General features: G+C 44.4%; 1 protein-coding gene across 4 annotated transcripts in view; it reads right to left on the reverse strand.

Annotated features, from left to right (window-relative positions):
- NGEF (neuronal guanine nucleotide exchange factor) overlaps positions 1–14560 on the reverse strand; it is a 973961-nt gene that overhangs the window by 33981 nt on the left and 925420 nt on the right. For all 4 annotated transcript variants that reach the window (XM_078666016.1, XM_078666019.1, XM_078666018.1 and 1 more), the window contains 2 exons: positions 5712–5867; positions 5209–5288 (listed from right to left, as the gene is read on the reverse strand). In XM_078666016.1, the coding sequence (XP_078522142.1) occupies positions 5209–5288; positions 5712–5867 (236 nt within the window). The remainder of the gene's footprint in view (positions 1–5208; positions 5289–5711; positions 5868–14560) is intronic.

Genomic DNA, 14560 nt, shown 5'->3' on the forward strand with positions numbered 1-14560 from the left:
AAACATTAATATCCTTTTGTTACCTTTCCACTCATTTACCTACTCCTGCTTCAGAAGAAGTAGCTTATGTTCAGTTAGCGTTGTCATATGGCCACTCCTGCTCTATATATTATGCTTTGATTAGATATCAGGATTACTTAGAAGCTAATGTAGATAATGATATTCCTATAGACTATTTTATGGAGTTCTTTTGTAGCGCATAGCTGCCCATAGGGTTTCCCAGTGCTTGGGGACAGGTTAAACACCCTAGAATTGAGATCTAAAAAAAGGCAGGTTTTAGCTCCTTGCGGCGGAAAGTAGATCAGGAAGTGCAGCATCTGAGAGACCTCAGGGAGAGCATTCCACAGTTTAGGGCCCAGAAAAGAGAAAGAGCTGCCACCCATCCGGGCGCATCTAACTCTGGGCACTGTGAAAAGGGATCCGTTGATGGAGCGTAGACTGCATGGGGGGTGGCAGAGCACTGCTAGTTTTTGCAGGAGCCTAGGTCTCATGCTTGAATTGATTTCATACAAAAGCATAGTGCCTTAAAGTTAATGCGTTTATCCACTATGAGCCATTGGAGGTCATGAAGGAGATCAGATGCAGAAGAATGTTTGACAAGCCGGAATAGGAGCCTAGCGGCAGAGTTTTGGACCAGGTGAAGACGTCTGATCACGGACTTTTCAGGCCAGAGTTATAGGATATTACCATAATCCAACCTCAATAGCATCACGGCCTGGATAACGATTCTCTGAGCAAAGAACGATTTACCCAATATTAAAACTTTCAAAACAACTGTAATTTTTAGAAGTCTTTAATGTTTCCTAATACTAACACTGGAAGTGCTAACATAAATAATGTATGTAAATTCACTTAAGTTGAGTGTGATTTAATTAGAGAATCTAATTGGAAAAGACGAAGAGAGAGTGGTTGTTAAGAGGTACAGATGAATTGAGATTTGATTTGAAAGAAGAGACTGTGACAAAAGACCCACAATACATCCTAGTCTTAGAATATGTTAAGAACAAAGGATAGAGTGTGTGTATTATGTGAATGAAGAGTAGTGACTATGTCCAACCAACTGCAGTAGGGAATAGTGAGTTTACTTATAACTTTATCGTAGATAGATTTTATATGGTCGATAGTGTTAATATTATGTTTATAGGTATATATCATATTTGTAAACTGCTTATTTTACTCTTCCGCAAGGTTGGACAATTTTTTGTTATCTAGCCTTAGTGTTCCCTTAGAAGTATCACGTTAATAGTTTGAGTGATGTTTATCATAAAAGAGTGAAGAGAAAACTTTAGGTCAACAAGTATTAGAAGTGCTTTGTATTTTAATCCCTCCTACAGGCTGTGCTTTAAATGATGTAAAGATTAGAGAATGATCAAATTCAGTAGAGTGTTGGTCAGGTAACAGAGCAGGAGCTTTAGCTATGATTAATGAAGAGATGTTTTCAATTAGATCAATGGTTATTTAGAATAGATTAGCTTTAGACATACCTTTGTCTGTCATGTTGTGGAATGCGGTATTGTACTTATATCCCAGATAATAGTGAGGGTATTGACAAGTATATTAACAATCTAACCAATATTGAGAATGAGGTGCAATCTTTAAGGGAGCCTGGAGTTTGGGAAGAAACTGGTTTATGGATGAATGGGATAGGTAAGGATTTATTAGTGAATGTGCTGTTTCGCCCTATCCTAATGTCTATTTGAATGTTTATTGTTATCTCTAGACCTGTATTGTAGCTAGCTCAGACTCAGCACCGTCTTATATTTTTGTCAATTTGAGTGTTCTCTGCTATTTCACGATCTCTATTTTAGTTAGATCAAAGACTCTGCACCGCCTTATTTTACTGTTTATCTGAGTGTTTACCTGTATCTTATTAGCACATGACTGTTATCCTATTATGCTACCGTTCACTATACTGTACCCAATTATTATGTCTACTCACCCTCCTGTTGTCCACTCCCCCCCCCCTGTGAAGCGCTCTGATATCTGTTAAGATCTTGTTCGCGCTATATAAAACTTTGAATAAATAAATAAATAAATATAAATGAATAATAAAAATAGTTGCGATGAGTTTATGTCTAACATTTAAGTTTTGTGAATTAATTTGAGTTAGGGGTTGCAGGAACAAGAAAAAGACAAAGAAATGGCAGACTAAGGAAGAGTTTGTTCTTGATGAGAGCAAAGGCGGAGATCCATGACAGTTGTTTGAAAGCATTGGAGAAGAAAGGAGGAGTCACAATCCATGATGATAACTAAGGGGCTGATTACGATCCTGCAGGGAAGGGTTCCAAATCAGATTCGGGCTTGCCGAATCCGATTCAGAACCCTTATTTAGGACCAAATTGTACCCAGTTCCAAACGACCAATTATGATGCCTAGAAAACCTTTTGGGCTGTCGATCCAGTTTGAAAGGCATTCTTACAGCTCGAGCCATTTGGAGACGATTCGTACAGCTCTATGGACAAGGTTTCCGAGCGAGCGATTACGATGACGGTTTCGGACAGCCGTTTCGATTTGGTTTGCCTGGAACAAAATGGCTGTTGGAATTGGTCTTTGTGGGCCCGCAGCAGGCCCCCCTTCACCTGGGGCCCTCCGAATCAGAATTGTGGGGGTCCCCAAGGGGCCCTCCTTTCCTACCATGCACAGTGTGGCATGCACAAAGGGGTGCCTGCCACAGGATGCACGATTTTCCCCAGCCACCACTTTCTTCAATGGGAGCCTGTGTTCTCGTTCAGAACACAGGCTCGCATTGAAGTCAATGGGAGTCTGACCGACTCTTATCCCAAAGCCTCCAGATGCATCCAAATCGCTCGGTCGAACTCCCCCGATCCAAGTCGTCCGGAAAACATTACGGAACCGATTCAGTCGGAATGCTTTCTGAATGGAATCGTAATCGGCCCCTATGTTGTAAATGCCTGATAATTGCCAATATTAAAGGGGGGCTGTGGGAGCACAGTTTCTTGCAAAAATATTGTGCCTAATTTAGGTTGGTTTTAATTGGTATGACTAGGCCACATCAGGCTTCAGCATTTAAAAGACTGCTTCTTTATTTGTGTGCAAGTTCATTTTTTCATTCTGTTTCAGAAATCGTTTACATTCAGCTGCAGTTTCAGTGTAGTTCTCTCTGCTTCAAAATGTAACATTGATATAGTTTTCCTGGTGGAGGAAGAGACGTCTGCTACATGCAAAGTAATGTCTGCTGTTATGAAACGTACAGAAGCAGTACCTTAATGTGTGAAGGTTTAAATTTGTGTTTATTTCCTCTGTGCAAATCAAACGTGCCTTTTACTGTCCAATACAAATCACATGGAGATAGGTGTTAAATAAATTAGAAGTTTAGTTGGTTGTGGTACAAACTGACTAAACTATTTCCTTTGAAGGATTAACTAACCTTTTTCTTTCATTAATGAATATTTTGATTTTTGAGTAAATTACCAGAACTGAAATTAGTGTCTAAAGCCTTTTCCTTTATGTTTTTAGCTAAGTATATGATTCCAGAATTCTTCATTTCCTGAGACTTGACAACATACATTTGTGTGTGTTTGTGCATCCACAGAAGCATAACCTTCTACTCTTAGAGAAAATCTGATTTTGCCTATCTGAGAAAAACATGATCTAACCTTAACATTATACAAGTGAAAAAGATGCCTACAATTATTGACTGCCCACTGTAATTAGGTGTAACCACTGAAATTCACATTTCAGACCTGTCTTGTACAACAAACCAAGATCATACTGTGCAGTATAAGAAGGTGTATGTTTTGGTGCTTTTGAACTTCAAAAGGAAAGAGAGGTTTCTTCGTTGGTTAGGATGGTGTTTGCTAGGAGTGGTCCACACATCTCAAAGGATGTGAACCTCAGAGTGGGTGTATGGGGACTTTGTTAAAGTTTGCATTGGATGTGGGTCTGAGATTGATGTGTGTCAAGTTGTGAAAGATACAGGGATCTATATATGTTAAACCGGTATGCAATTTAGGACAGTGTCCGGTAACGTGTCCTGCATATACAGCACTTGTTTAATGGAAAGAGTATTATAGATATTTATCGGAATATAACACTTGTGCATACCACACCCCCTGGTTAGACAAATGTGTTTACAGAACGTGTTTAAAGGGAATGGTATGATGTACACTCAGGGGACAATAGCACTGTCAGTGGGAGGTACATTTATGGGATTATACCTCCTATCTAACTGTAGGGCTTGGTATACATTTGTGGGAATACAGCACTTTATATTGACAGGTACATTGTGTACATTCTTAGAATCGTGGCTCTTTTCTGTTGGGAGGTGCATGGCGGACATTCATGTGGATACAGCTCTTGTCCTATGTAACAATAGGATCAAAGAGACCTAGTACACAAGGAGAATTTTGCTATATATTCATAGACTAGAAAGATAAAGAGGGGAAGTACTCTATAGTAGATCTCATCTGGTAAATTGTATCGCAGGGAGTTAGCATATGCATATTTTTTATGGATTTAGGGGCATATTATCAAGGGATTTATCTCTGCTTTTTTGGCTTTAAAAGCCAAGAAAGCGGAGATAAAATGATCTCCCTATTACCTAGCTGTCGCTAACACCAGTTAGCGACAGCTAGTAGGAGATAGCGACTATCTTGGGCCCCGCTTTGCATGTCAGAGATATTTATCACTAATGACATGCAAAGTGGGCGTGCCAAGATGTTAGCGACTGGAAACAGTCGCTAACATCGCTATCTCCTATTAACAACTTTTGGAGATATTCGCACTAAGAGCGAATATCTCCAAAAGCCAACACCTGCCCTGAGCAGTTCTTAGCCATGTTATCCAATGGGAGGTGGATAACATGGCTAAGAGCATTAGCTCGGTAATGCATGAATATCGCTGACTTTACAGCGATATTCATGCATTTCGGCCGATTTTTATCGCTTAGGAGATAAACCTTGATAATAGCAAGGCTCCTAAGCGATAAAAATCGCCGCAACACGGCAATAAAATGATTGCCGCTAAGCCAACATAGCGATAATTATCGCTAGTTGTTGGTAATATGCCCTTAATTCTTTATGTTAAATATACAAAAGCTCTGGGGATGGGACATGCCTGCGCCGTTCATGGTCCTTCCTACACATCGTGGGATAACAGAAGTTATTGGGTATCGTACATTGATGTCACTGGATTGTAATAAAGAATAGGGCATTCCCATCCTATGATATGATATGAAAATATTCTTACCAAGAAGTCTGGAAGTTAATGAAACAAATTTGGCTCTTCTGTTTGGGGCCAGAGAGGTCATCCAACGCTTCATTTCACTCCTGGAGGATAAAAGAAGGGTAGAATATCAACATTAGGTATTCACTAATCCAGTGTGTCTCTAGCTCATACATCTTTTAAATGTATGAGTCATGTAAAGCTCCCATACGTACCCTCACCATTACTTCCAGATTCAGATTTTCAATCTCATTTTATTCTGTGTCTTGTTTTCGGTCCTATCTCTCTTCTGTTTACTAATTTCCCATGATTAGGACCACCAGCTTTTCACCCATCCCTCCATAGCTATACCTTCCAATTCACAAAACCAATTTCTAAATCCCGTCCTACCTTGTAATCTACCAACACACTCAATTTTTCCTGTTTTCTATCTCTTCTATCTCCACTGCCACACACTACAGTCACACAAGTAGTGACAGAGAAAAGGGGACCTTTCCCTGAGGCGATTGGACCATGTGAATACTCACTGCGAAGAGGCCTTCAGCATGTAGGTGGCTTCCCGCTCATCAGTATTCTCTAGTAGTTTTAGGATGAAGACATTTGCCAAAGCCTGCCCCTGGTCTTCCAACTCCTCCACACGCAGGAGCCCCCGAGCAGCAGAATCGAAAACCTGGTACCGGTCACTGATAAGAAATCAATACAAGAGACATGTCACAACAACTGGTGCAGACTGCTGGCTGGAGGTCGCATGCGGGGCTTACTATGGAGTTGTCAGAGCCTGAGTTGGTGCTTAGGAGACCAGGCCCACCAACAGGCTAAATAAATAAATAAATGATAATCTAAACATGGCTAAACTCTGTGGAGTGAAGTGCTGTAAAATGATCCACAAGTCTCTTGTTTGCTGTCCTCAAGTATACCTTTCCTTTAATTCGTGGCTGAGGGCTTCAGGTGGCTTTATGGCCGTGATGTGTCAGAAGGGGAAACATCACAGCACCAAAGAAACCCTCCCACAGCGCTAATGTGAGACAACACAAGTCATCTTTATCTCCAGATCTTTCTTTCAGCTTGTCCAGCTTAGATCCAGATCTCTTACTCAACACACTATCTTATTACAGTTGTTTCTTTTCCTCCTTTGAGTTAGCAGCTTAAAGTGAATTGCTGCAATACCCAATTGAACCATATAAAAATGTGACGCAAAAATTGAAATAGGTCTTATACAGTGTCTCTGATGTGGCATTAGAGCGACTGCTGCAAGGAAACTGTTGCTTCTCTTCCCAGTTCCCACACTGTCCTCTTTCCAGGAAGCAAGCTGTCGTGCACAAAAGTTCTCATGATTCCAATCCATATGAAGGTTGGTCTTCCTGCGTCAATGCTCAAAAATCATCAGAGCCCTTAGCCGTCTTAGCCACTTAAATTACTGATGAAGGTATCGCTTCTCAGACATGCCAACACCTGGAGTGGGAATGATAGGTTTTCAAAAAATAATGGGGGGAATACATTTTCTCAAATGACTTGCATTGAAATTGTGTAATTGTAGGGGAGAATGATATAACAAAGCCATTTTTGCCTTTAGAAATCGGGGATCTACCATCTAAGTCGGGTGTCTTGTACACGTGTACCTAATGTGAAGAACAGATACCTCGATTTTAGTCCTGCATCAAGACAATAAAGGAACAAATACTATACAGTTGAACAGTGTTAACACCAAAAACCTACTTCCACCCCTGGTAAAAGAGATCATGTGGGCACTTGCTTATAAAACAACCTAAAACTAACAGTTACAAACATTGGGATTGAGCAGTGCTTAATTTGAGCATGTAGTTTCCGTTGCTTGGCACCAACACTTTATTGTCAACACCAGCGCTTGTGACAGTTTGCCACAAGGTAGCACTGACTGGCTGATTTAGAGACGACCATGACAACAGTAAAATATTAATTCAATTTACATTAAAAATGACTATTAATTAATGACCAATCCATTCATACAGCGTTGGGGGCCTGAAATAGTACAAAGTGTTACACATGTAGGAGTGTGATGCAGGGCTTTAAGTGAGATGAAAAAACTGGGGAGGGGGAGGGTCTGTCAAAGGGGAATGGCCAATGTAATTAAGGGCGTGGCTTAAAAACACATATGCTAAAAATCTGTACTTAGTATAGTGTGCCGCCCGAATTGTATTTTGCTGTTTCTGTCATTGCATCCAGATATATGACACAACAAGTAACATCATACCTACAACAAGTAGGGACTATTGGCTTTGTCAATGGTTGTTAGTTTTATAAGATAAATAAGCAGCAACTATGGCTTGTATATAATATTGAAAAAGCTTCCACTTAAAGCCCTGGTGACAAACAGAGCCCGATAGAGACCCGTTTCGAGGCCTCCTTTAAAAAACTGCTGGTGCTCAGCACCAGTGAGACCCGGCCCACTTAAAGCCCTGGAGAGATGGTAATTAGGGGTTTTGTTACGATCAGTGGCAGCATAGCAGGGGTAATGCAAGGTGCAAGCTGTAGTGGCCTCCTGACGAGAGCCCTGGGACTTATTTATCATTTTTACAAATTTAGCACTGGGACCGAGTATCTCTCACCCGGGTAGTTTTCTAGTTATCTTCACATGTGAGTTTTGTCTTTTCTGACCTATCGACCTGAGTTTGTATTTTAATATTGTCATGGCACGAGTCTGGATACACGCGGGTGGACGGCATCCACCCACTTTTATCACAGGGTGGACGCCGTCCACTCTGCCAAGAAGTTGGGCCTCACTGACAAAGATGCTGAATTCGGCCCATTGTAATTTCCAAACACCAGGACACTTTCAACAGCGTCTGCACGTTATCTGCTTTCGATCGGCAACAACGTGCAGGCGGGGTTGGGATGGGCCTCTCTTATTTCTGACTCCTGCCGACCCCATAACAAAGACCGATCTAAGGAGTCATCAGGCCTCCTTTTGCTCAAGTCTCCTGGCTGGCAGCAGTCAGGAGCCTCACACCTAGAAGCAAATGTAGAGAGGGGAAACAAAGGCTCACATCAAGTTAGCACTTCACACATACTTAAGAGAGGCAGCTTTTTACTTTGTTCAGGCTCTGTTTAGGAGATATGCATGCACTGTAAGAAGTCTGATGCGTTGATCTTTCCCAGTATTTGCACAACATAAATAGCATTTATATAGCGCTTACTAACCTTGAGGAGGCGTTGTAATAATTTACATATCACTATTTCTTTTAAAGCACTATGGGTTGAGGAAGCTTACGCTGACAGAAGGCAACATTGTTTTATGTGCAGCATACAAAAGTGCGAATCTTCTGCCTAAATCAGGCAGGTTTGCAAGTATACTCGAAATGTGCTCAAATAAACATATATGTAAGGGCATAAGATCTGATGCCACTTCTTGTGATGCCACTTCCTGTGATGTCACGTGCTGTGAGGTTATGCGCCACACGCTCCGTGATGTCACGCGCTGCGATGCCACTTGCATACTGAGACGCCTTGAGCCTGCCATAATGCCTGGGACCTGTTCGTTTTTCCCTGCCACTTTGCCTGACGTGTTTGTTGTCACCAGATAGTCCCCCCCGCCGCCGCTTACTTAATCTACGAGCGGCCGCAGAGCGGGGGGACTACACGCCCCAGGAGTCTTTGTGGGGCAGTCCCGCCCACTGATGAGCACCACTGCGCACGGAGGTGCATAAATTCACGCCGCTCCCAGAGGGAAACGGGAGACGCCTTGAGCCTGCCATACCGCCTGGGACCTGTTGCCCTCAGAGGCACATGGAGGATAGGCTGGGCCACTCTCCTTTTCCTGGCGCCCCCTGGAACTGTGATCAAGGTGACTCTTACAAACCCATAATTTATAGCTTTGATTCAGGACTTGGTAATTGGACTTCCTTTTTTGATGCAAGTGTATTTATTTTGTCTGCACGATAGCTCCAATTAAGGTGGGTACGTTATAGTATATTCATAGCTGAACTAAGGTAAAATAATATGAACAAGACTAAAAGTACACCAATGTCGACTAGATCTACCTTAAGGAAAAAGGCACAAGTCACCACACCACTACCAAGTCTTACCGCTATAGACAGAATGCTCCAAAAGACCATAGGAGTTGTGGTTAATGCGATAGAGAGCACGGAGAGGCGCCTTTCTTTACCTCCAAGTTTGTGCCTACCTAATCAGTCTACCCAGGGCACTAATATGCACGCAAACACTTCTACTACTACAGCGTACTCACAGGATTCTATCCTTATGCAAGCATTTGCGGGTTTCCCAGACAAAGATAACAATCGGATAATTCCACTAGACCAAACCCCACCACCTGATTTTGACAACCGGGAAAGTCGGTTGTCATTGACTCCTAGCTTGCAGATAAATGCAGAACCCCCCATTCTGATCAATGTGTTAGACGGAGCAGAAGGGATGGATGTCTGCACCTCTAACGAAGTTAGTATACTCTCTGATAAAGTGACCCCCTCAAATAGGTGTTTGAGAGGGAAAGGGCATACAGGTAAATTGTTATCTAGAAGAATTGTGAGGGTTGTTAACAAACCCAGGGCAAAATCGAAAGATGTAAGGCACAAATTCAGATCTGGGCAGAGGAGAAATTCGAGCCACACACAGAGGATCACTTATAGGGCAGTACAACCTATTACATCAGCAGACCAAACACATACAATAGCCACTCAGGGAATCACAGGACATTTTATTATTGAACTAACTAATCAGGGGAGTGATAACACCACTTGTGTGGAGACCCTCATGTTAAGAATGGGACACCTAATGAGGTCTTTTATGCTCCCCATGTGTGAAAGGGTGAAAGCGATAGGGGTGAAATTAGAGAAAATAGAAGAAGTGCAACAGAAAAATAACGAAATCCTGATAAAATTTGCAAAATCCCACGAAATACAGACTCAACATAAATCTAACGATAAGCCAGCGAACCCATTAAAAAACTAAAAATACCCAAGAATCTGTATCAGTTACATATAAGTCGGCCAAACAGTTACAGCTACCGACACCATTAGATAAAGGGCATAAGGAACCATCTAAGGAGTCTCAAAAGAATACAGGTAGGAGTAGGGTTAAAATGCCTCCTCCTAGTGCACAGCCTAGGGATGTAGGATCGGAAGATACAAATGGGAGGGACGAGAGTGAGTGGGCAGCAGAGGGCCTGAACAACAATAATAGCAATAGCCAGCTGGAGCAACCTAAAAGACCAAGGCCAGCTAACAAGAATGTACGTATTGATTTGCCACCTGAATCCCACCCTTTTATTGTGGTCATGATAGGTGTACCAACTCTAGGAGAGGGGAAGACAGAAAATTACCGCAAATTAAAAAACAAGGTTAGCCATTCGCTAACCAGATATAGGCCCATTTCCCCATCACTAAATGGCCAAATACTTCATGTCAGAAGATTAAACTGGGTGGGTCAGAGGAGAAAGGACCTAGAAGGCGATTGCATTATTATAAATTTCAAAGATAGGCATATGGTAAATTATATCAGCGATTGGAGGGAAGGTGATTTAGAAAGTAGGATCCAAACAGTCCCTTATGGCCCAAAGAAATACGTTTCCAAATTATACAAAAGGAAGTAGGTATTACTATCTTCATGATAACCAATACATGGCCCATAGTAATATGCATTCAAATTATACCCAAGAAAGTAGGTACTATGATCATTATGATAACCAATATAGGGTTCCTATTTTCAACCGATTTGATGCCTTCCACTTCCAGGAAGGCCTTGAGGGAGTAGACTGACTTTGCGAAAAGACCCCGATACCAACAAGATATAATTCCCCTGAATCACGATGTAGGGTAGTAAACAGGGATCAGGCGCAGGTAGCTCTGGATCCTTTATCTGCCCCAAGGGATAGTTTAAAAATAATGACAGTTGACATTGCTAGGGTAATAGATGAGGCCGAGAATCATCTAGCGCAATTGATGGTAGATAATGAACCACTGAATCATAATGGTCTAGATAATGTTTATCCCGTAGAAACCTGCTGTTGGACCTGGGACCTCCAAGTCACATAAGGTAGCTTGGCACTTAGTGGGAAGGCCTAACTCCAAGGAACATGTGCTAAGTTTGCGTCACACCCTTCAGTAACATAACATCCATCCACTCAAAAATAAGGACACTACACCAATTGTGGAAAAATACGAGCTGTTTTATAAAAGTTCTCTTAGATCTTCGTCTATAACTGTTCCACAGTTCAATGTAATTAAGTTTTCACAATTCCATTCCTTTTCTACATTGACAAGCTAATCATTTATATCTTTCAACAGGTTTTGTGCAACAGTAAAGTTCTCCAGAAATTGCTTTTATACCTCCACCTTGAGTTCAGATTTTTTATCATACAATTAAACCATACCACTACGTATTTTCATTTCCAGAAGAGCAGGCTAGCATAAACTGTTCCCCAGATGACTCAGGATTAACAATTTACTAGGAAACCCCACCGGTTAGAGAACCCTTACTCCTGTTATGGAAAAAGAAGGTTACACACAACTGTAGCTGAAGGAGAACAGGCAAGTTAAATCACATTGGCTTTTGTCATGTCAAATCCCCTTAACCAAAGAGGAGTCTATGTCTTACTCATGTGCAGCCCAGCCCTGAAAATTCTCTACTTTTAGCTCTCCCTCCCTACCACCAGTATCTACATCAGTCTCTACAATGAGTCAGGTGGCTCGTTATTGCTCCCTTTCACCGCCGACCTTAATGCCTGAATATTCCTGGAACCAGCCTGGGTTGTACAGAGGAGAACCTTCTTGTTATGCCTAGATATAATGCTGCCCAGTCCTTCCGTTCTGTTAGAACTTGTGGGCTAGTCCGGCTGCTCCCCCCACCTTCCCGGCTTACTTGGCCGTGTATTTCACGAGGTCAGACTCCGTCCGACCCTTTCACCTCCCAGGGCCGCTTTCGCTGTGAATAGGGGTTCCCTGCCCTCTCCCCTGTCAGGAGAGCAGGCGTCCTTACTGGTGCGACACTCGGCAGCCCTCAGCACTTCCCGGGCAATCGAGCAGGCGCCCCGTAGCAACGCGTCCGGCAAACCTCCTCGCTCTTCTCCTCACCGACTCCTCCCACGGGGCTCCGCCTTCACCCGACCTCTTCCGGTGTGCTCACGCCTCCTCACCCGGCATCAGGGTCTTCCGGCAGCCGTCCTCTTCCGCGCGCTGGCGCCTCCTCACCAACTCCTCCCACGGGGCTCCGCCTTCACCCAACCTCTTCCGGTGTGCTCATGCCTCCTCACCCGGCATCAGGGTCTTCCGGCAGCCGTCCTCTTCCGCGGACCTCACCGAGGGATGGTTTGACCGCAGGGCAAATCAGCTGTGCGGTAAGCTTTTCTTCACAGCGCCTCAGCAGGGGTGGGGGCCAAACTCGCGGCTCCGTCAGGAAGTTTTCCCCCAGTTAGCAGAGAGGTCCAATTTAGCACTCTGAGGCGGTGACACGCCAGGGTCAGCTGCACCCCACTCTTCACTCCTCGTTGGGCATTCCGGAGCAGGCAGGTTTATAAGCTGGGGCAAGTGTGTTCACCATGGAGGCAGGGTTCGGTAGACAGACGAGGGGGCACGTCATCATAGAAGGGCAGCCTGCCCAAAGGTCGATCTCTCCCCTCTCTGTGCGTGCTCCTCCTCACTGAGTCGCCTTGCTCCTGACCAGTCCCACTTCACACTTTCACTGCCCAGCACTCTAAAATGGCCGCTCTGGTTCTGGCCTTATATAGGCTAGCCCTGGCCATCAGAACCCTCCAGAAGGTTCTAGTACCTTCCTAGTGTAACCCTATGGTCCCTTATCTAGAGGTGACAGTTATGGCAGTTTATGGCGACCATTTTGTGGGTCTTACAAATCTAGTCAGAAGAGGCACCTAGGCCTCAGGGAAAAGGACTACGAGGGTCAAAGAGCATCTAACCCCTAGCCAACACCACAAAAATTCAGTGGACATAAAAATTAGGGGATTTGAGGGGCAAAAAGGGGACAAAAATAAATAAATATTAGGAGGGACTACCAAAAGGCTGACAGGTCTAACACGCGTCCCCCCCAGCTGAAAGTGGGGAGAGCTACCCAACCCATTGGGAGTCCTCATCACTAAGGCGGAAATACCTAGAGAGACCGTCTGCATTGGCGTGGTCCACTCCAGGCCGATGTTCCACCCGGATGTCCATTCCCTGTAGGGAGATGGACCATCTCAACAACTTGGGATTTTCCTCCTTCATTTGCATCAGCCAACGGAGGGGTCGGTGGTCAGTCTGAACCAGGAAGTGCGAGCCAAACAGATATGGTCGCAGCTTCTTCAGAGCCCAAACCACTGCAAAAGCTTCCCGCTCAATTGCACTCCACTTCTGTTCCCGGGGAAGCAGTCTCCTGGACAGGAAGACTACTGGCTGATCCAGACCCTCTTCATTGAGTTGCGATAACACTGCCCCAATGCCATGCTCTGATGCGTCTGTCTGGACAATGAACTCCTTGGAGAAGTCTGGGGCCCTCAGGACCGGTGCTACACACATTGCCTGTTTCAATTTCTCAAAGGCTTGCTGACAAGCCTCTGTCCAGACTACCCGTCGAGGTTGTTTCTTTGAGGTAAGCTCTGTGAGGGGCGCTACAATAGTGCCATACCCCTTCACAAAGCGACGGTAGTAACCTGTGAGGCCCAGGAAAGCTCGGACCTCAGTCTGGGTCTTGGGGGGTTCCCAGGCCATGATTGCCTCAATCTTTGCCTGGAGGGGCTGCACTGTTCCCCTTCCCACCAAGTGGCCTAGGTACACAACCGACCCCTGCCCAATCTGACATTTGCTGGCCTTGATTGTCAAGCCAGCCTGTTTCAGGGCTTGGAGAACAGCTTGCAAGTGACGCAAATGGTCCTCCCAACTGCTGCTGAAGACGGCAATGTCATCCAGGTAAGCAGCGGAGAAAGCCTCCATTCCGGAGAGGACCTGGTTCACCAGCCGCTGAAAAGGGGCAGGGGCGTTCTTGAGCCCAAAGGGCATCACGCAGAACTGGAAGTGTCCCTCAGGCGTGGAGAAAGCTTACCTTTCCTTTGCTCCGTCTGTAAGGGAGATTTGCCAGTACCCTGAAGTGAGGTCAAAGGTACTCAGATATTGGGCAGCTCCCAGCCGGTCAATCAATTCATCCGCCCTAGGGATCGGATGAGCATCAGTCTTGGTGACTGAGTTCAGTCCCCGGTAATCCACACAGAACCTCAGTTCTGGAGTGGTGCCTGGTGGAGCTGCCTTTGGCACTAGAACCACCGGACTGGACCAGGGGCTGCTGGAAGGTTCAATAACTCCTAGCTCCAGCATCTTGGTAACCTCACCGTGGATGCTGGCCTTCACCTTGTCTGACAGCCGGTAGGTCTTCGACTTCACTGGTGGGCTGTCTCCTGTGT

This window comes from Lissotriton helveticus, chromosome 11 (genome assembly GCF_964261635.1).
Source record: "Lissotriton helveticus chromosome 11, aLisHel1.1, whole genome shotgun sequence".
In the NCBI taxonomy this organism is placed as follows: Eukaryota; Metazoa; Chordata; class Amphibia; order Caudata; family Salamandridae; genus Lissotriton; species Lissotriton helveticus.